Source organism: Mauremys mutica, chromosome 19 (genome assembly GCF_020497125.1).
Source record: "Mauremys mutica isolate MM-2020 ecotype Southern chromosome 19, ASM2049712v1, whole genome shotgun sequence".
NCBI classification, from domain to species: domain Eukaryota; kingdom Metazoa; phylum Chordata; order Testudines; family Geoemydidae; genus Mauremys; species Mauremys mutica.
This window is the reverse complement of record NC_059090.1, coordinates 3,748,171-3,770,536: the sequence shown is the minus strand read 5'-3', so window position 1 is coordinate 3,770,536 and position 22,366 is coordinate 3,748,171. Positions and strand designations below refer to the sequence as shown.

Here is a 22,366-nt window from a genome sequence, read left to right as displayed (position 1 = left end):
AGGCTGGCCAGCTGTGCACGGGATGCCTGCACCGCTCTCACAGGCCTGAGCAGGCAGACAGCGTCTGAGACGGGGCAGGCGAGGCCGCCCTCCACAGGGGTGAGGGCCAGCACCTGCATTGCACAGGGTACCCGGCCGCTGCGGCAGTGCACAGCATGGTCCTCGCCACCTAGCAAGGAGAGGCCAGGCGGCAGCGACAGGCCTTCCCTTTGCACAGGGACTTGGGACACTTAGGAGCCAATCCTGGCACAAGTCGAGTACCCTCAGCTCCAGGGAAGTCCATGCGAGATCTAGGGGCGCTCGGCCCCTCGCAGGCCCAGGCTGTTAGGCACAATGGATTTAGGAGCCCATGCGAGCCCTAGCCCCGGTGTCTAAGTGTCCTTGATCCCTGGCGTCTCGCACAGCGAATGGGTAGATCCTTCAGCAGATCAGAGCTGTACAAGCCACCTAGCTCCCTGCCCCCAGCGACCCACAGGCTGGAGCTTCTTGTCGACTGAGAGGCCTGCCCTGGGATGCACTGTACCTCAGAAGAGTCGTATGGATCAAGCTTGCCCCATGGGCTCCTAGGCCGCGAGGGGCTCAGTGGTGCCGGAGCTGCGATGTGCTGCTGAAAGTCCAGGGGCCAAGGCCGGGAGAAGGGCCTCAGTTCCTTCTCGTCTAGCAGCTCATCGGCAATGGGCTGGGCTACGCTGGAGAACACGCCGGGATCTACGGGCCCCTGGCCAGGGGCCCTCTTGCCCTCCTCCAGCTCCACTTTCCTAAAGCTCTCGCCTGAAGGGAACTCCTTCAGGAACTGGGCCAGCTCTGCCTCCTCCGAGTCTTCTGTCAGGAAGCGCCTTATCTGCAGAGAAGGGAGCGCGGGGGAGGGAGAGTGGCGAGGGAGATCGGGGCAGCCAGGGGGAGCGGGGCAGAGAGAGGAGGGTGCTGGTTTATGGAGAGTTAGACATGACGGAGCCAGGGCAGGTGGAATGAGCCCACGTGCTCCGCCCACTAGTCCCATCGCAGGGCTTGTTACCACCGTTTGCAGGTTACTTTCAGCTCAGGTGGAACTTTACAGGCTGGGAGCTCAGCAGCTGTTGTAGATATCTAGTGCCACCAGCCCCAGCCCCACCCCCCGCCGAATGAGTCGTTAATGCAGGCGTGCAAGGAATCTGCTGTTAATAATCACATGCACCAAGAGGGGGGCTGGGAGAGCATGGGGAAGAGTCAGGAAAGTGGTAGGATCTTCCTCACACCCGATGGGTTCAGGGCTCCCGGAGGTCACGGTGGGGACCCATTGGGGAGCGGTGTGGGATGGCCCAGGCTGGAGGGACATTCCCATGCACCTCTAGATACAGTTCAGACTCTTACTGCTTGCTCCCCGTGTGTCTCAGCCAGCTCCTCAGCATGCTCTGGGAGGCAGGGGCTGGCCCCTTCCCCAGGGACGGCCTGCTCCACTGCACAGGGCTGGGTCTCTTCAGGGTCTCCAGGAGCAGCCAGGCCCCCCTCACACTCTGCTGCCTGATTGCAGCATGTGAGGGGTGAGAGAGTGTGGGGGGGGGGATGGAGAAAAGGAACCAAAGACAGAAAAGATCAAAGGCAGGGAGAGAAGGCAGCTGGCTGGGGAAACCCCACTGGGGCTCGAGCCAGAACTGCACAGCTCCCTGCGGAGAGCACAGCCGGGCGTGTCTGCGAGCCCTGCATGAGCTCTGTACGGGCACGGCCAGAGATCAGTGGAGACCGTCAGGGGCCACAAGTAACTCTGGGTGCTGGGAACAGCTCGGCACTTGCTGCATCTTCAACACAGCACAACCCGTGCACCCTGCAGCCTCCCCCCCATGTGGCAAGGCGATGGACACTGCAGGCGGTGCTAGCCAGCGCCCCCTGCCCCAACTCCTGCTGCCACCTTTTGGCTTCCTCCTATCCTGTCATATGCCTGGATGTGCATGGGGCACGGGGCTCCCATCACATCTGAATGTGCCCCTGTCTGCATGCCTATGCACACCTGCAATGGGCTGGTCTGTGTGCCCACTGGCTGAGTCTGCCAGTCTCTACGCGTAGGTCTGTATATATGGGCATGTGCCTATCATGCAGGTAAGCGTCTGTGCGTGCACACACAACCTGATAATAAATACCTCCATCGACGCTAATCGTAATTTACAGCTAGGCAAAGTAAGAGAACTGCTGCTTGAGGGAGCATCAGAGTGGATGGAGGAAGATTTACTTGGTTTATTTTGACATGGGATGTGGATAATTTGTGTGTTAATTTGTGCTTTAACTTTCTGAATCTCAACATCTGCTGTCATTAAATAATTAGTCTGATCCCCAGAACTTCCTGCAACTGTGAGCATTTAAATATCGAAACAGCTTAAAATTAAACATTGCCATTATCTGCTGCAGTTATAAAAAACCAACTGCCCAGCCCAAGAAAGTGGTTAGAAACAGAAGCGAAACAGGCTGGCCTCACCCTCTGCAGGTTCTCCAGCTTCGCTGTGTCCCATTTCGCTGAGAAGGCCCAAATAATCCCCCCTCCACCCCGCAAAAAGGCCTTTCCGCTCCCCTGGGAGAAGGTTCTGCAGCCTGACCTAGCTGAGTCAGGCTCATATCGGATTGTGTGGCTGCATGTGCGGGGAGCGTGTGGCTCCGTGTGTCTGGCTGTACATGTGTGTATCTCCCGTGTTCACGCATTCACCGGCATGTGACAGAGCTGCATTACGGACCGTGAACGTCACGGCCAGACCAAGGGTTCGGTCCAGTTTTTGCTCAGTTTGGGAACCCCTGATCACTCCCTCCCGGGACCACTGTCCCTAACTGCCCCCCTAGCACCTCACCCCCTACCTGTTCCCTGACAAACCCCTGGGACTCCCATGCCTATCCAACCGCTGCCTGTCCCCGACTACCCCCCCAAACCCCTGACCCATCTAACCCCCCTTCTCCCTGCCCCTGACTGCCCCCCCAGAACCTCCTACCCCTTCTCCAACCCCCTTACCGTGCCACTCAGACCAGCGTGTCTGGCTCCGTGCAGCACCAGACACGCTGCTGCATACATGCTGCCAGGCTCCCCTGTGGAGCCACAGCCCCACCCCCCACCCCACCCCCAGCACCTGCCTTCCAGATTTGAACACCTCGGGGGGGGAGGGATAGCTCAGTGGTTTGAGCATTAACTTGCTAAACCAAGGGCTGTGAGTTCAATACTTGAGGGGGCCATTTAGGGAACTGGGGTAAAAATCTGTCTGGGGATTAGTCCTGCTTTGAGCAGTGGGTTGGACTAGATGACCTTCTGAGGTCCCTTCCAACCCTAATCATCTATGATTCTATGAAAATTCAGGAGTGCTCAAGCTCAGTTTGGGCAGCTGTTACTTCATTTCTCCCAAATCAAATATACTGATCCACTGTAACTTGCTGTAGAAAAAGTAGGATAAAATTGAGCAAGAAATGCTTCCCAGTGGTTATCAGGACTGGAATTGCTATTTTCAACAGCCATTGCCTTTTGTTTGTTTGTTTGTTTGTTTAAAAGGAAGACAGTGATACTGCATTGGCAAATTCCCCATAGAAAGAAAGAGTGGAACAAAAGAATAATAAAGGCACCTCAACTTTTCCTCATTTATAGAGGACAGTCTTATAATAAGAACAGGAGTACTTGTGGCACCTTAGAGACTAACAGATTTATTTCAGCATAAGCTTTCATGGGCTACAGCTCACTTCTTCGGATGCATAGAATGGAACACACAGACAGGAGATATTTATACATACAGAGAACATGAAAAGGTGGAAGTAGCCATACCAACTGTAAGAGGCCAATCAATTGAGATGAGCTATCATCAGCAAGAGAAAAAAAAACCTTTGAAGTGATAATTGAGATGACCCATAGAAGGTGTGAGGTAGGGGTCATCTCAATTATCACTTCAAAGGTTTTTGGGGTTTTTTTTCTCCTCCTGCTGATGACAGCTCATCTCAATTGATTGGACTCTTCCAGTTGACATGGCTACTTCCACCTTTTCATGTTCTCTTTATGTATAAATATCTCCTGTCTGTGTGTTCCATTCTATGCATCCGAAGAAGTGAGCTGTAGCCCACGAAAGCTTATGCTAAAATAAATTTGTTAGTCTTTAAGGTGCCACAAGGACTCCTGTTCTTTTTGCAGATACAGACTAACACGGCTGCTACTCTGAAACCAGTCTTATAATATGCATCCAGTTATCCTCCAATCACACAAGCTGAAAATTGTTCCACTTTACTGCAGCTCTGTAACCATATGGGAACCAATCCTGTCTGTGTTCTGTGCACATTCAAAATTCCTGCTGAATGACCCACCCTGGGAGCGAGTTACCAGTGACCCAGGGCTGGGGTGGAAGGAGGGTGCAGAGGGGAGGAAGGGGGGAGCCCAGAGCTGGGGTGGCAGGGGGTGTGAGTGGGGGGAAAGAGCCCTGGGCTGGGGCAACAGGGGGGTGTGGCGAGGAGCCCAGGGCTGGGACGGGGGGCAGCCAAAATTTTTTTTTGCTTGGGGCGGCAAAAAACCTAGAGCCGACCCTGGTCAGCAGGCTCATGGCTTCTGACCCAGGAACTGGGTCCCTCTGGCCTCCAGTGACACACTCTCCACAGGCTGTTTACAAGGCATCCCAAGCAAGGAGGGATTCCATGGAGGGCCACCAACAGAGACCTCTGCAGCACCCAAGAGCCCTCCAAAGCATGCAGGAGCCCCCCCACCCCCACCCTCTCTGCTGCCCACGTGAGACCTGAAGGGGGGCCTCAGGCCAGACTGGAAATCCCTCCCGGCCTCCACAATACCTGGGGGCTGGGCAGTGGAGACATGTAGGCTGTCTCCCCCTCCCAGCCTGGAGGGTCACTTCCTATTGCTATGTCAGATAGATCATTTTACCAGCCAAGAGCCCATGGCAGGGCTAGCAGAGCTCAGGCTGGATGAGCCAGGGCAAGGCACAGAGGGGCCAGCCATGCTGAGAGCGGGTGTAGAGCAGCTTGTAAGCAAGACTCAGGTCTGAACCCCACAATCTAGAAGAGATACTCAGCTTAGTTCCCCTGCTTTGGATCCCAGCTCTGGCCAGATAAGTATGAGCCAGAACCATTCCCCCACCCCTCACATGATGAGTTCAGAGATCTCAACCCCCAAACCTGACCGAGTAGCTTTTGCCCCAGCAAAGCCAGTGTGGGTATGAGCTGTCTCTGCCCAAGGAATTCTGCCCAACTGGCTTTGCCCCAAACTGCTGCACCTGTCCTGGGGGGGGTCCTGTGTACCCCAAACCAACTGAGACACAAACATTTCCCACAGCCCTCCCTGCGCTTGCTCTTTACTGGGATGGGAAGCCCAGTAAACGTGCAGCAGCCTTGTAGGCCGTTTTCCCCAGGTCCCACATGGGATCCCAGCCTGGATGCATGCAGTCATGCTGGCTGTAGCCCCAGGCTCGCCAGCAAGCTCCTCCACACCGCAGCTGTCCTTTCACAGCCTGGTGTTTTTAAGGGCCAGGGAGTGCTCCCAGCTGCCCTTTGGACTCCTGCGCTATGAGAAACAATGAGACTGACAGCAGCTGCAGCTGGAGGCAATATGTGACTCAAACAATGAACTGGCTGGGCTGCACCAAACCAAGGTCATGCTGCTTCCCGGGCTCCCCTGCCTTGCTCAGCTGCCTCTCCTGCACCAGCTTCCCCTGCAGGGTTCTCAGCACCTCACACCCAACCTGCTGCTCCCATTTCCTCTGCTAAGTCACCTGAACACCTGTCCCCCCTGCCTCCTACAGGCAGCAAGGAGCCATCTCCACAGTGGGCTGCAAGAGGCTGGAATTGGGGTGGCTGTGGGTCCCCTCCCCCAGCAATCCGCCATCTAGAGTAGAGTTTGCTATTACAAATCAATGCTGTTCATTATGTTTGTGGAACTGCAGCATTTCCCCCACCCCCGCCGCCGGCCTCGCTCCCTCTCCACCCTTGTAGAGGTCACCATGCAAGAGGACAGTGCTTCGCAGCAGCGCACACACACTGCCTCAATGCTCCAGCGCTGCTGCTCTGTCTGTCCCACAGCCAGGCGAGCAGGTGCTCAGGACAGGAACCCCCACTGCCACGCTGCCGGCTCATGTCCTGGAAGGGTGAGAGAGCAGCCCTGGACAGCAGGCCAGTCTGTGTCAGGCTGGTGCAGCTCACCATAGCCCATCTGGGTGCTAGCGCTGCCAGCGGGGCTGGGCTCTCTGGACGTCTACACCGCAATAGAGGACCCATGGCCCAGCCACCGCTGGTCTGGGTCAGCTGAGACAGGCTGGGCTGCAGAGCTGGAAAAGTGGCGGGTAGATGTTTGGGCTTGGGCTGGAGCTGGGCTCTGAGACCCCATGGGGGGCAGGAGTGGAGGGTCCAGCCCGAGCCCAAATGGCTATTGCGAGCCCCCCAGCCCAAGCCTGAGCCAGCTAACCGGGCTCTGAGACTCAGTGCCGGGGTTACTGCAGAGCAGACGTACCTTCAGTGGTCACACTCAGCAGCTCTAACCCTGCTAGGGCTCCCCTGGCTGGGTTTCCGGCTGGCCATGGGAACGAGCCCACAAAGTAACCCCCCCAGACAGACATGGCAGGTCCCAGCAGGCTGTGCCGAGGGGGCAGACCCTTCCTGAGCGGGGGGAGGGTGCAGCATGGGAGAGGAACAGGACCAAGCCCCTCAAGGTGGGAGTGGGGAGAGAATGCAGGGAGAAGTGTCTCTGCGCACAGCATGGCGAACGCCCTGCACAGAGGACAGCGTTTAGGGCAGCCTGAGCCATGCACACGACACCCCCACCCCCCGGAGGACGTGGCTGGATACTCTACCTGCAGCTCGCTCCTCGGCTGGGTGCCGGAGGCCATGTCTGACCCTGGGGATGTCCAAGGGCGAAAGAGGATGCGAATGGGGACGCGGTGCTGCCGGGGCTCATTAAGAGGGACCGGGGATGGCCCTGGCAGAGCTCCGCCCTCCCAGGGATGCTGAGCCCTAGGGCTACGGAATAGAGCTCAGGGAGCTGCCACTCCAGAGGGGCGCTCACATGGCGTGTGCTGGAGATGCCTGCACACGGCTCTGCCATGGCAGTCGCTGGTGCACGGGGAGGGCAGCTGGCCTGTGGCTCCCAGTGCGGCCACTATGGCTCAGCCACACGCTGCCTGGATCACGGGCAGGAAGACAGGAGCAACTTGCCATACAGTAACGCACGTCCAGGGCCTCCCAGCCATTCCAGGGAGCCCCCCCCCGGGGCAGGGTCTGAACAGAACCAGGGACAGGGACAAGAAGATATCCTTATCCCCAGTTCAAGATGGAGAGACCAGGACAGGCAGCCCCAGCCCCAGCCCAGGAAAGGGGGCTTTGGGCTCCTTCGCTGTCACTTGGTGGCAGCTGGCGGCCGTGGGGGGCAGCCCTGCGGGAAGGCTGGAGAAGTGGCAGGGGATGGCGCTGAGCTAACCCAAGGGTGCTGGGAGAGAACAATCTGGCAGAGACAATGGAGGCCTGGGCTGGAACATGCAGAGCTTTTACCCAGGCTGCACAAAGGTTAATGGCTGAAGAGTCAAAGCCCAGGAGGCAAAGCAGAAAACTGGCTGGGGAGCAGGAGCCCCCCTGCTGGAAGCGCTGGCTGAGGGGCTCCCGGGCCCTGCTGCTGGGAGCTGCCCCCAGGCTGGCACACAAACCCCCTGCCTTCACAGATCATTATTCAGGGAGTGGCGTCATGCACAGGGAAGTCAGGAAACGCCAGAATTACGGTTTCCCGGGTGACCCTAATTCAGCCGCCTCATGTGTCTGCGCTCTGAGACAGCCTTCGTCGCATGCCCACGCTTGAGTCTTCCCCTAGGATCCGGCCTCCCTCCATGCCAGGACGGACGGTGCGCAGAGAACGAGCAGCTTGCGATTCTTTACCCTCGTCATTCAGTGCGTGGCCCCGGCCGTACCAGCACCCAGCCTAGAGCCTGCCCTGAACAATGAAATACCTGTTTCCTTGTGGGCTCTCCCACGGGCGCTCGCTCAGCACCGGAGTATCGAGTGCGTCACGGCAATGGTGACGCTGGGAGAGGAGAGTCCAGTGTCACCCCAACTCACAGCCGGGGAAGAGACAAAGGGAGCAGCCCACGCAGGGAACCAGCGACAGGTCTCTACTCAGACCCTATGTTACCAGCACTCCCAGCTATCTCCGTGACACCACTGATTTCCTGAGGAAACTACCGGTACAATACATTGGTGACCTTCCAGAAAACACCATCCTAGCCACCATGGATGTAGAGGCTCTCTACACAAACATCCCACACACTGATGGAATACAAGCTGTCAGGAACAGTATCCCTGATGATGCCACAGCACAACTGGTTGCTGAGCTCTGTGCCTTTATCCTCACACACAACTATTTCAAATTTAATGACAATATATATCTCCAGATCAGTGGCACCGCTATGGGCACCCGCATGGCCCCACAATATGCCAATATTTTTATGGCCAACCTGGAACAATGCTTCCTCAGCTCCTGTCCACTCACGCCCCTTCTCTACCTACGCTACATTGATGACATCTTCATCATCTGGACCCATGGGAAGGAGACTCTGGAAAAATTCCACCATGATTTCAACAGCTTCCACCCCTCCATCAACCTCAGCCTGAACCTATCTACACGGGAGGTCCACTTCCTAGACACCACCGTGCAAATAAGTGGTGGTCACATTAACACCACCCTATACCGAAAACCTACCGACCGCTATGCCTACCTTCATGCCCCCAGCTTCCATCCCGGGCACACCACAAGATCCATTGTCTACAGCCAAGCACTGAGGTACAACCGTATCTGCTCTAACTCCGCAGACAGAGACCAACACCTAGAAAATCTCCACCAAGCATTCTCAAGACTACAGTACCCACACGAGGAAATAAGGAAACAGATCAACAGAGCCAGATGTGTACCCAGAAGCCTCCTACTGCAAGACAAACCCAAGAAAGAAACCAACAGGACTCCACTGGCCATCACATACAGTCCCCAGCTCAAACCCCTACAACGCATCATCAGGGATCTACAACCCATCCTGGACAATGATCCCACACTTTCACAGGCCTTGGGTGGCAGGCCAGTCCTCGCCCACAGACAACCTGCCAACCTGAAGCATATTCTCACCAGTAACTGCACACCGCACCATAGTAACTCTAGCTCAGGAACCAACCCATGCAACAAACCTCGGTGCCAACTCTGCCCACATATCTACACCAGCGACACCATCACAGGACCTAACCAGATCAGCCACACCATCACCGGTTCATTCACCTGCACGTCCACCAATGTAATATATGCCATCATATGCCAGCAATGCCCCTCTGCTATGTACATCGGCCAAACTGGACAGTCTCTAAGGAAAAGGATAAATGGACACAAATCAGACATTAGGAATGGCAATATACAAAAACCTGTAGGAGAACACTTCAACCTCCCTGGCCACACAATAGCAGAGCTTAAGGTGGCCATCCGCAGCAAAAAAACTTTAGGACCAGACTTCAAAGAGAAACTGCTGAGCTTCAGTTCATCTGCAAATTTAACACCATCAGCTCAGGACTAAACAAAGACTGTGAATGGCTTGCCAATTACAGAACCAGTTTCTCCTCCCTTGGTTTTCACACCTCAGCTGCTGGAACAGGGCCTCATCCTCCCTGATTGATCTAACCTCGTTATCTCTAGCTTGCTTCTTGCTTGCTTATATATATACCTGCCCCTGGAAATTTCCACTACTTGCATCCGAAGAAGTGGGTATTCACCCACGAAAGCTCATGCTGCAAAATGTCTGTTAGTCTATAAGGTGCCACAGGATTCTTTGCTGCTAGTGACAGAGCTGGGATTCGCACTCGGGACCTGTCCCGCCAGAGCGCGCTGAGGGATATTGAGTGCTCCCGGCTCACACCAACGGCAACTGCAGCTGGTAGAGTCAGCAGCTCTGCAAAGCTGAGCACAGCTCACTCAAGAGGCACACAGATAAATGAGCCTCCCCTCCCCAATCAGTGGCTACTACACCCCTTATGCCGGTGGAAGGGAGGTGGCGGCATAGGAGCCCCCTTCCATTGTACGCCCCTGGGGAATCCCAAGGGACCAGTTATGGCGGTTTTCTGGCAGCCATAGGCTTGGGCTGAGCTAGCTCTGATTGACAGCAGTGGGAGAGAGGAGAATCAGGCTGGTTTTACAGGACTCTCAAACTGGAGACAGAAAATAGTGATGAAAATGCAACCAAGCTCCAAAGGATCCGGCTGGTGAGCTGGCAGATAACACAGTGGGGAGCCCTTGGGACTCAACGGGGACTGTGGGCCGGAGGGCCCCAGGAGACCTTCTCAGAGAGTAGGGTTTGAGGCCTGCCAGGAGGTTCTATAACCATTTGCTTGCTGCCAGAGAGAGCCTGGCTGTAAGACCCATGGGCACCATACAAAGGCAAAGGGCTGAGCCTGGTTCTGCAGAGGGGATTTGGGGGACATGGTGGGGATGATGTCCCTACCTCTGCCAGAAGCTGGGAATGGTGACAGGGGATGGATCACTGGATAATTGCCCTGTTCTGTTCATTCCCTCTGGGGCACCTGGCATTGGCCACTGCTGGAAGACAGGACACTGGGCTAGATGGACCTGTGGTCTGACCCAGTAGGGCCGTTCTTATGTTCTTATAACATTCAGGGCCCAGAAGGAGCAATGAGAACCAGTGGCATTGCCCAGTGTGAACGGAGGCAGCGCACCTGCGTGCAGAGCCAGGTGCTTCCCACCAGACGACATGATAGACTCCAGGGGCAGCAGAGATGCAGATAACTCAGCTCTGTGTCTTGTCTTCATGAGGACTTTACCTAGTGTGCTTTTCCCAGAGTGTCTGAGTTATGGGGGCTCCAGTCGGGAAAGAAGAGGGGACTTTGAGGTGACAGCAGGGGATGGAGGGAAATGGTTCACTCTAGTGAGGAAACCAGGGGACATACAAACCCCTTCAGGCAAAGAACTCATCCCTAGGGAGAGATCAGTCACACTCCACTGGCATGACAGCTGGGACGAATGTGGCCCCATAGCCATGTGCAGCAAATTACTTGGGAAAATGACTGAAGCAGAGTCTAGGGGAGTTAGATGGACTCTGTTTCTGGAAAGGATGGAGAGACCTGGCGCAACAGCTTTTTCCTTCTCCGAAATAGCCTTATGTTCACACAGCCCCATGCCCTCCCAGAGCTGACACACACTCAGAAACACATGCGTATGGTCCCTACCCGCATGCAAAGGCAGGCCTCTCTACTAATTATACATCCAGCACCACTGAAATGCAGCCACTTCTGGGATGGAGGGTGGACAGAACAAAGCACAACACTGGGCGATGGCATCTTCAATGTCCATGCAGGGCAGACAGGACACCTGAGGAAAGCTGGGTGGACGTCTCCCCCTGGTTTGGGGTGGCAGGGTGGGGAGTGGAGCACTCCCTCTTACACAGGAAAAGCAATTTACTCCCTCTTACACAGGAAAAGCAATTTACTCCCTCTTACACAGGAAAAGCAATCACAGAATATCAGGATTGGAAGGGACCTCAGCAGGTCATCTAGTCCCACCCCCTGCTCAAAGCAGGGCCAATCCCCAGACAGATTTTTGCCCCAGATCCCTAAGAGGCCCCCTCAAGGATTGAACTCACAACCCTGGGTTTAGCAGGCCAATGCTCAAACCACTCCAATCAAATCACAACGCTGAGCACTTCCACAATCCCTCCACACAGGGCGTTGACAATACCTTACAAATATTCACCTGCTAAGCCCCCTCCCCTACGTGGGGCAGGATCACTATCCTCATTTCACAAATCAAGAAACTGAGGCACAGAGTGGGGCAGTGACTTGCTCAAGGTCTCCAGGGAATCAGTGGCAGAGCCGGGTCTAGGAGGAGCACAGTGTCCTGACTCCCAGTCCGTTGCTCTGACCTCAAGACCATGCTGCCTTTATGAGCCCCATCAGCACAGCAAGGGGTGGGGGTGGGGGCGGGCAGGGCCATGGTCCCAGGCAGCCTGCAGCAGCTGTTTGTAGTGATACCAGACGCGCCTGCAGTCCCAGCTCCTGAGCTCGCTCCATTCCCAGAGCATATTAACCCCCCCATCCCCAGCCCTCGGATCTCCCCTGCGAGGGTTCAGGCCTGCAGCAGAGCAAGCAGCTGGAATGTCTCTGCCCAGCCGGCCTTGCCAGCAGGAGACTGGGAGCAAGAGCCACCCTGAAATGTATGCCCGTCCCTGCAGAGCCAGACCTTTAACCAGCACATGGGCAGCCACCAGAGAACTCCTCAGGCTCGCCAAGGGGCGCTCATCTGCAGCCACTCAGCACCAACGAGAACACACACAGCAGGTGGAAAGAAAGCCCATTGTCACTCAGATATGACAGTCGCACTGTGCCCAGAGAAAGCAGCTAACGCCAGAGCCTACCTGCTTCTGCTGACCCGCTGCCTCCAGGGTCTCTTACCACCAGGGCTGTGTCCTAATGGCAGGGCAGCCCTGGCTAATGCCGAGGAGTTCCTGCCTCTCGCTGTGTGGGCTTCCTTGCTCGCACGGGGTGGAGAGGCAGAGCAGATTGGAGACAGCTACCCCTGCTGGCCAGTCCAGCTGGGGCTCTTTCAGACGGGTATGTCTCCAAACGGTCACTAATAACAACAGCACCATCAAGGGACCCAGCTCTTTTCATCCCAAAGCAATTTACCCACACACACAAATGTAGCAAACTGATACACAAGCTCTATACAGCTCATGTACAGCAGTGGAATGCAGCAGCAGCAGTTTAACCACTATCCACAGGCCAGAGTAGACAGTGAAGAGTAAGGCCAAAGGGAATGGCAGGGGGTATTTTGGTGGGTAGTATGTAACCCTCCAGGTTGGCATTTTCATGACCGCAAGGGAAACACCCCTCCTGTTGGGAAGTGTGCCATGGGGTCTCTTGTGCCCATCAGTGGGCAGAGCCTTAGTTTCATATCCTGTTCAGAAGCTGGCAGTCGTCTCAGGATCAGCCTGGCAGCTGACGAGGAGAGCTGGAGTTCTTTGCCCTCCATGGCCTGGGTCTGGAGGCTCAGATATCCCAGTAAATTTCATCCCCTGGGGTAAGCTGGATTTTGTCTCTATTTTGTTAGCAAAGAGCATGGGTGGGGCTGGCTCATAAACAAAAGCGCACGCTCACTAATTACTGTTATTACAGCCCCAGCAGCTTGGGATTCTCATTCTGCCTCCCATCTCGCTCCGCATGAGGTTTGAATGACAGGGTGTCCCTAGCACACGTGCTATCCAGATGTGAATCCAGCAGCATGACAGCCACTGCTGGCTGGAACTACAACAGCTCTGCGTCATGACTCAAGACAGCTATTTGTTCCAGAGCAACATGAGCAGGGAGAGCGTCTCGCTGCCCTGGCCTCCTGGGAGTACAGGGGCTCCCGGCCCCACGATTCAATCATTTCCCATCTCTCGGTCTCTGCCATGGTGGGGTCCTTTTGCAATGGCCAGCTAAGCCTGTTTGAAACACCAGACGTTGTCTCCCTGACCTGGGCACACCTGGAGGGACACAGGCATACAAGGACAGAGAGACTCCCTTAGTCCAGTATCTTGCCTGACAGGGATCAATACTGAACGCTTCACTGGATAGTCCAGCTCCCTGCCATGTGCAGTACTAGAGCACGGGAGGATATTACTTCCTGCCCCCAGTAATGCCCTGAGCATTTTATCATAGTTAGGGTCACTGCAGATGCTTTTCTTCTCCACGTGACAGCTGAGCCTTTACTAGACCTCACTAGTGACTTGCCTCAACAGCGTCCTGCCGCAGCGTTTCACCAGTTAGCTACATGCCACCTTGAAAACACTTCCTTCCATCGCCTTTTAATCTTAAGGGCTCCCTTTATCTCACACTATGTCAGGGTGGCCAGCCTGGGGCTCCGGAACCACATGCAGCTCTTCAGAAGTTAATATGCGGCTCCTTGTATAGGCTGGAGCTACAGGCGCCAACTTTCCAATGTGCCGGGGGGGTGCTCATTGCTCAACCCCTGGCTCTGCCACAGGCCCTGCCCCTACTCCACCCCTTCCTGCCCCCCCCCTGAGCCTGCCATGCCCTCGCTCCTCCCCCTCCCCCCCAGAACCTCCTGCACTCTATGGAACAGCTGATCGGGAGGTGTGGGGAGGGAGGGGGAAGCGTTGATTGGCGGGGCTGCCTGTGGGCAGGAGGCACTGGGAGCCGGGATGGGGAGCTGATGTGGGGCTGCTGATGTATTACTGTGGCTCTTTGGTTCCTTCTCGGGCTCAGGTTGGCCCCTGCACTATGTGATGGGACACATAGAAGCAATTGCCTGGCCTCCACTATGCCAGCCAGCAGCCCCAGTGAGACACTGTGGCCACAAGGGCTAATGTGATCCTGGGATGCATAAACAGGGGAATCTCGAGTAGGAGCAGGGAGGTCATGTTACCTCTGTATTTGGCACTGGTGCGACTGCTGCTGGAATCTGTGTCTAGCTTAATAAAGGGAAGATTAGGGGGTGACTTGATCGCAGTCTGTAAGTACATCCACGGGGAACAGAAATGTGATGCTAGAGGGCTCCTCAACCTAGCAGAGAGAGGTCTAACAGGATCCAGTGGCTGAAAATTGGAGCTAGACAAATTCAGACTGGAAATGAGATGTACATTTTTAATGGTTGAGAGTAATTACCCATTGGAACAACTTACTAGGGGTCGTGGTGGATTCTCCATCACTGGCCAGTTTTAAATCAAGACTGGCTGGTTTTCTGAAAGCTCTGCTCTAGTTCAACTAGGAATTAATTCAGGGCAGGTCTCTGTCCTGTGCTATGCAGGGGTCAGACTAGATGATCACAATGGTCCCTTCTGGTCTTAGAACGTATGAATCATTGTATTTCACACTTAACCCATTTCTCTTACTCTTCCTGTTCCCCTCGGCTTGCTAATCTCCTTGCCTGATAGCCCCTGACCTAACACCCACACTCAGCCATGTTCATTGTTCGTCTCCAGGTCTTCAATTTCATCCACATCTTTTCTGAGATAAGATGACTCTATCCCCACAACGATGTACCCTCAATTCAGATGGCATTCTAATCTTTTCTACATTAACCTCTATTCCTTTTTAATACAACCTGCCATCACGCACACCCCTGACAGCAGCTAGCTAGAATCCAGCTCCTACTCCCATCACTGGGCCGGCTGGGCAGGGCTAAGCAAGGAAATACAGTTTTGAATTCACATCAGAAGCATCTTTTTACACAGACCCTTTTCAGAGCACACTTGCCCTCCAGTAGACCCTTAGGAGAAACTTGCTCACAATTTTATAAATTAGATTCACCAATTTGATTTTAAGTCTTTCTACGGGTTTCTAACCTGTACAGCACAGTCTTAGAGAAGCCAAGCCGATTACAACACATTCCTCTAGCAGCTTTTTATCCTCTTTAGTGACTTCACTATTTGTCCTGGTACTTAAACATGGCTCCCTGGCCCCTAAATCCTGCACTGTACCTTTGATCCATTGTAGAGACGTCTACAGTGCTGTCTGCCTGGCAGCCACGCAGTTATCTAATGCTACATTGCATATTTCTAAAGGGTATGTCAGATAGTTCTTCCACAGAGCCCCTGGGCTATAATCCCTTTGGGGCAGGGACTCCAGGTTCTGCAAAGTGAATGCTGCATTTCAGGGCAGCTCTCTGGTCTGTGCTATGTAGGAGGTCAGGCTATATGATCACAGTGGTCCCTTCTGGCTTTGGAAGGGAATCAAAGAATCTATATACAGTACATGGTTATTAGCAATGATGCCACTAAGACCTGTTGAGTGCTGTGTAATTCTGCGAGCTACCTATTCTTCTGTCTATCACCTCTGCCTATAGGAAGTAACGCCAGGGCTGGTATTTCACCCGACACTCCATGTGGTGAAGGCCAGTGGAAGGCCACTTTTCTGAAGTCCCCTTAACCTCTCCGACTGCCTTCCTTGATCCACCCACCTGCCTGCCACAGCCTTCCAAATTGTGATATCCATCAAAAGTTTATTAGAATTTTACAGCTTTGCCTAGTTGTTCTGCAAGTTTCCTTAGTCTCCACCTTAACGTTTTACCAGGAAACATGATGCTGCTCTCAGACAGGCCTCATTTGAGCTGGATTTCTATGTTTAAAATGCATTTGCAGTAAAGCACAGTAATCCCTTCTAGCCGTACACATCTGCATGAGGCGGAAAGCCAGCTCTGTTCATTTTACCTTTACCACAGAACTATGAAAGCACAAGCTGGATGCAATTCTGCCTCTCTCAACAGTCAGACAAGTTCCAGCGGCAGAACCTTTTGCCTGGTACCAGTGTGCATGGCAGAAACCACCAGCTCAGATCCCAGGCTGAGCGCCCGGTGCGGACGCTTTGCAACACCAACTTTCGATTTGCAAATTGCATCGATTTGCTCTGAAAGTCTTTGAGAGTAAACACCGGTCCTATGGGACCTGTTCTGTACTGACTTTTCTAATTGCAGCCGCACACTAACGCACTCTACCCTGGCGCATATATACTCTTGCATAAGTTGCATTGGTCCCTGGCCCTATGCCTTGTCCTGGGCTGGAGGTGCCCTCTCCTGGCCTGGCAAATCAGCTGCCTCCTACCCAGCCCAGTGTCACTTTGGTCTCAGCGGCTGAAGGGGCAGCAGTTAAACTCTCCAGGAAACAAACCTCACTTGGAGCCCACCTCCCAGAACAGACCTTCCTCCCTCCAAGAAACGGGTAAACAACTTCCCAATGACAGAATGGGGGACACAAACTGACAGAACTCAACCTCCACTGGTGCCCAATGCCAGCTGGTGCACATGGTCATGGCTGAAGGAAGCAGGGTCACCTTTTGCTGTCAGGTTCCCGGCTTGGGTGACTTTGAGTCACAACCAGAATGTTAATGAGCACGAGTCACATGACCCAGAAGGACAATGTTTCCACACATTGATAACTGCAGAGCAGATCCTATACTGGGATTTACCCTGAGGCTGTCCCCAGCTCATATTCCTCTGCCTGAAGCTAGTCAAGCGCTTTATCAGCTGTATAGATCCTTACAGCTGCCCCAATGCCTATGCCATGCTACGTGTTGGACACTCCAGGGCCTTCCATGCCTCGGGCAATACATTAATAAAGGCAGGGCACTTCCAGAAGGCTGTCACCACTTTCTGTGCACTCCCTCCCCTTTTCTGGTCCCTCGTGTGCCTGGATGGAAGGTGGCGCTGCTCCGAATGTTAGGTACGCACCCCGGGGAATGGTTATAGTTTGAACTATAGCTTTGATCTGTACTTCTCCTTTAAGGGCTCCCATGCCAGCATGGAGGCTACATGTAGGTGCCCAGACACCATGGTGATGGGCACAACATGAGACGCTAGATGGCTCGCTTTGAAAGATTGCACTGATCTCCGTGCGATCTCTTCCTGGGGTCCCATCCCCAGGTTGGCGTGGTTTCTGATAGCACTGGCTGCTGTGCTTGTGTTTCGCTCCCCAAGTGGAAGGAACCATCTGTGTCTCTCTCTCCCGTGGTTCATCACGGGGCGAAGGGGGGGGTGTCACGTCCTGCCCCGTGGGGCTGATCTCTGTGACTGTTTCTCTCACATGGGCCCTGCCCCCGGAGTGTTTCGGGGGAGGACAGATGTGGGTGTGCCATGAGCCTCATCACAAGGCAGGGGCGGGAGTGGCACTGACCTCGGGGTGCGAGTCCCATCCCTGCACTCAGCACCTCTCTCTCCCTGCTCGCTGGGCTGGGCCCAGCTAGAGCGTCCATTGCACGGAGCTAGCGCTGATCTCTCCCTGCGTGTCCCTCCGGCCCAGGGTCCCGGCAGGTGGCGGGGGGCTCTGACCTGCACACCGCTGCGCCGGGAGTCCTGACAGGTGAGAAGCTGCCCGCGGGCCGGGGCAGAGCAGGGACCTCGCTCTGCTTCGCCTCCAACTTCTGCAAGCCCAGCCCGGCGCCGGGCGGACCCGCACTCACTGGCCGTGCCCCCGGCCGGCGTGGAGCCCGCTGCCGCAGCGCATCCCCACCGGAGCGGTGCCAGGGCAGCGAGCCAGCGCCAGGCTCCCCCCCGGGCACGGGGCGGCTCTGACTGCAGCTGGGGCCCCCGCGCCCCCAGCCCCCCGCGGCCGAGAACCCAGGCTCACCATGGCGCAGCTCCGGCGGCTCCCGGGGACCGCGCACAGGCTGCTCCGGCGGGCTCGGAGCGGAGCGCAGCGCAGCGCGGGGGGGGACCTTGGCGTGGCTGGCTGCAGTCAGTGGGTCACGTGGCGCGGGCGGGGGGGGCGCAGCCGGCCCGCAATCGCCCGGCCCGGCCCGGCCCTCGCCTTGCGGAGGCTCGGAGGGAGGGGGCGAGCTGGTCACCCGCACGCCGCGCCCCTACCTGCCTCCTCCCGGGGGCCCGTGGCTCCCCTCGTCGCGCCCGGCCTGCTGCCCAGAGGTCCGGGGACGCGCCAGGCTCTGCCCGAGCTTCGGGGGCTCCAGGCGGCCGTGGGAGCCGCTCCATCTCTCGTCCAAGCCTCCAGCGGGATTTTTCAAAAGCACCCGAGTGATTTAGGAGCAGTTGGCGTGTGATTTATGCCCTTGGGCGCCTAAACCCCAATGACAACCAGTGCCGCGCTCACTCCTGAAACTGGCCTTAGCCCCCACGTCAGGCAGGCGCTTGGAAACGTTACCCTCGTCTGCCAGCCCCCGCCGGATTGCTCCAGAGGACCAGCAGTTGCGGGCAGCGCTATGGCGGTGTGTGGGAGGGCATCACAGGGCCCATTTGGGCCATGCATGAAAAGGGCCGAGGTGAGATTCTGGAGACATCCTCCTGAGCACTTGGGAAATCTCCCAATTAACAATTGTTTAGCAGAGCCCTAAATGTACCTGGCACATGGCAAACCAGGGAGAGCTTCCCCTGGAGAGAAACCAGCCAAGAGGATGCAGGACAAAGGTTGCTGAGTCAGGTCCCCTCTGGTGGTTCTTGAATGTCTCTATTCCACCACAGGAGAGGTCTGTGCTACACTCAGGAGCTGGGCTCTCTGACTGCACCCTCTGAGCCCAGCCTGAGGCAGCGGCTTTCCCAAAGATCCCTCCGATCACCAGGCTTGGCAGTCTCTGCTTGGGAAAAGAGGAGGTCAGGCCCTCTCCACACAGGATGATGAAATCGTTGTTGGAGTGCACTAGCCTAGGTAACATGCGCTGCATTCATGGGTGTTGGCATGTATTGCAGATGAAGGGTGGTCCAGTGGTTAGCACACTAGACCCAGGTTCAATTCCCTGCTCTGTCACAAACATCCTGTGTGACCTTGGGCTAGGTACTTAGTCTATCTGTGCCTCAGTTTCACATCTGTACAATGAGGATAAGAGCCCTGACCTACCTCCCAGAGGTGTGTGAGGCTAAATATAGCAGAGATTGGCACTCAGTGGGAGGGCATACGAGTACTTAAGATAGCTACGAAATCGCAAGGTGACTAAGGCAGGCTCCTACAGTGGAAAGCTCCTGCTCTGCAGCCTTTGGGATTTCCAGAGGGATTCTTCCTGTGGAACAAGATTGGTTTGCTGTGACCAAGATGCCCTCAGCATTCTCCTCTGATTCCCAGAGGTGGCAGCTGTGCCCACGATACCATTGTGGCCTAGGAAGCAGAGCAGCATTGCTGAGGATCTGGTGGAGCAGCAGGCCGTGGGATGGGGCACTCGTATCTGTCAGGAATGGCCTGGGGAGAGAAGGCTAAGATGAGCACAGCTGGTTATCTTGATCTGGCCTGGAGTCATTTCAGGAAGAAGAGGTGGCAGGCTCACGCACTTTGCCTGACCCTGCGTCGTGGAAATCTGGCTGGATGATTCAGCTGGGCCAGTGCTGACCCGCTTGCATCCAGCCAGGAAATCATGCACCCTAAAGGGTGGGCGGGTGGGGGTGGGCTAGGAAGCAGTTGCAGTTGTGTTCTGTGCAGCTGGTCCCACCCCAGAGACAGTGCTGTGCCTGTGTTGCCTCGTCCATTAGTCCTCACATGGGAAGAGCTCAGGGATTCTAGGAGTGCCCACCCCTGGGCTCCTGACTTCGAGCCCCACATGGCTGATCTCTCTTCAGAGTTGGCTTTGGAGTTGCCCAGGTTAAATGCCCTGAGTTATTTCAACGCTCACTTAGGTGAACTCAGGATTTCATGAGTTCTAGGGCAGGTCTGGGGCTGCCCCACATAGGCTGCTGTGCTCTGGCTCTGAGCTGTGGTGTGGGACTGGAGACTTGGCATTTGGACAGTCCCTTCGTGGGCATTGCCCCCTGCGGGTTACTGCTGTGCAGATGGCAGGTGGGACACGAAATGGCAGGAGAGACAGGAATGATGGTGGCTGTCGCTTGCTCCCAGTCTGACTCACTGAAGCAGGGGCGTTTTTACATTCCCGTGCCAGGGAAGTGGTAGAAGCACAAGTGTCATATCTGCCAAGACGGGGCCAGCAGAACCGCTCCTGGAGTGGCCATTCTGGGAAAGCCTGTGCTCAGTCAGAGAGTCGAGTGTTCCTAACACTCAGGAAGTTTCTGTCCATTCCACCAACAATCAGTTGGCTCTGGACTGATTTCGCCAAGGTAGTAGAGCCGGAGTGTGAGGAGAGAAAACATACGGCCATCTCTGGTTGAGTTTAATGCAATTTCATCAATGGAGATGCTGGGAGAGTGACAGAATCCAGCACAGAGCTTCCGAGTGCCTGGTGAGTGGGAATTGTTAATACCTCCCTTCAGGAGCGCAAACTCTGCTCCAGGATGCAGTGCTGGAGCTTTGCTCAGAAAGCTGCCTCTTCTCTAGTTGGAACTTTTGGGTGTTGGGGAGGAGTAGGCCATAGCTATGTCCACAAGAACCAGTGTTTCTCCACCTTTTTGATACCAGGGACCAGCTTGCTGCCTTCCTAAACTGTCAGGGAGATCTCAGGGACCGGTGCTGGGCCATGGACTGGTCATTGAGAAACACTGCGCTAGCTCACAGTGTAATGTAGCCCTTCTGTTCCTCGGTTTCCCCATCCATAAAATGAGGACAGTGCTATTTGCCATAAGTGAAAGGTGGAGCTAACTGCATGGTAGAGGAGTGGATGAAGAATGGGCTTGTTCTGGTAACGGCTCGAAATGAGGTGAAGGTTTCTACCCATCAGAGGAGTGAAGCTCTGGAACAGCCTTTCAGGAGGAGCAGTGGAGACAAAAAAACAAACTGCCTTCAAGCCTGAGCTTGGTAAGTTTATGGAGGGGATGGTATGATAGGACTGCCTACAATGGCATGTGGCCCATTGGCGACCGTCAGTAGCAAATATCCCCAGTGGCCAGCGATGGGATGCTAGTTAGGGAGGGCTCTGGGTTACTAGAGAATTCTTTTCCAGGTATCCTCCTTCTGGGTCTTGCCCACATGCTCAGGGCTAACTTGTTACTGTATTTGGGGTTCAGGAAGGAATTTTCCCCCAGGTCAGATTGGCAGAGACCCTGGAGATTTTTCACCTTCCTCTGCAGCATGGACACGGGTCACTTGCAGGTTTAAATTAGTGTAAATGGTGGATTCTCTGTAACTTGAAGTCTTTAAACCATGATTTGAGAACTTCAGTAACACAGCCAGAGGTTCGTGGTCTATCACAGGAGTGGGTGGGTGAGGTTCTGTGGCCCGCAATGTGCAGGAGGTCAGACTAGATGATCACGATGGTCCCTCCTGGCCTTAAAGTCTAGTGTGTGTGACAGACTGGCTGAGTGGCCTTGGACAAAGCACATAGCCTCTTTGAGCTTCAGTTTCCCCTCTGTAAAATGGAGATAATGATATTTCTCTACTTCCTAGCATTTGCCAAGTGCTAGCTATGTGCCCAGTGGTCTCAGGGCCAGGGCAGAGGGGCGCACAGAGTTCTGACTTCCACACTCGCTCCTCTAGCCTGTGTGGCTAATTCAGGGCATTATTCTTTCTGTCTTTCTTTGCAACCATCCACACAGACCAAATATTGTGCATCCCATTTGTGATGAAGTGCGGGGGGGTGGGGAAAGAGCTCCCTTTTATGGACACCCAGCCAGCCAGTTAGCTGCAAAATCCCTCTTGGTGGCTGTTCTCTGCTTGCTTTACCTGTAAAGGGTTAAAAAGTCCCCCAGGTAAAGGAAGTGGGCACCTGATCAAAAGAGCCAGTGGAAAGGTAGAACTTTTTAAAATTGGGAAAGAAACTTTCCCTTTATCTGTTGTTCTCTCTGGGCTGCAGGGACACGGAGCAGCAATGCTATAAGCAGGAATGCTGTGTAATGTTTGAACCAGGTATGAAAAATTATCTTCCATACCTAGAAGGAATCATTGGGATGGAATGTTTAGATAGACGCAATCAGGTTTATTTCATTATTTTGGCTTGCTGATCTCCTCTGTGCTAACCCCAGATGCTTTTGTTTGCTTGTAACCTTTAAGCTGAACCCCCAAGAAAGCTATTTTGGGTGCTTAATTTTTGGAATTGC

General features: G+C 54.9%; 1 protein-coding gene across 4 annotated transcripts in view; it reads right to left on the bottom strand.

Moving 5' to 3' along the window:
* The window catches only part of LOC123353269 (septin-4-like), a 97,381-nt gene that overhangs the window by 50,429 nt on the left and 24,586 nt on the right, over window positions 1-22,366 (bottom strand). For 3 of the 4 annotated variants that reach the window (XM_044994238.1, XM_044994239.1, XM_044994240.1), the window contains exon 4: window positions 524-841. In XM_044994238.1, the coding sequence (XP_044850173.1) occupies window positions 524-841 (318 nt within the window). Of the gene's footprint in view, window positions 1-523; window positions 842-18,074; window positions 18,120-22,366 lie in introns of those variants that run through there. The other variant, XM_044994241.1, reaches the window with a different exon arrangement.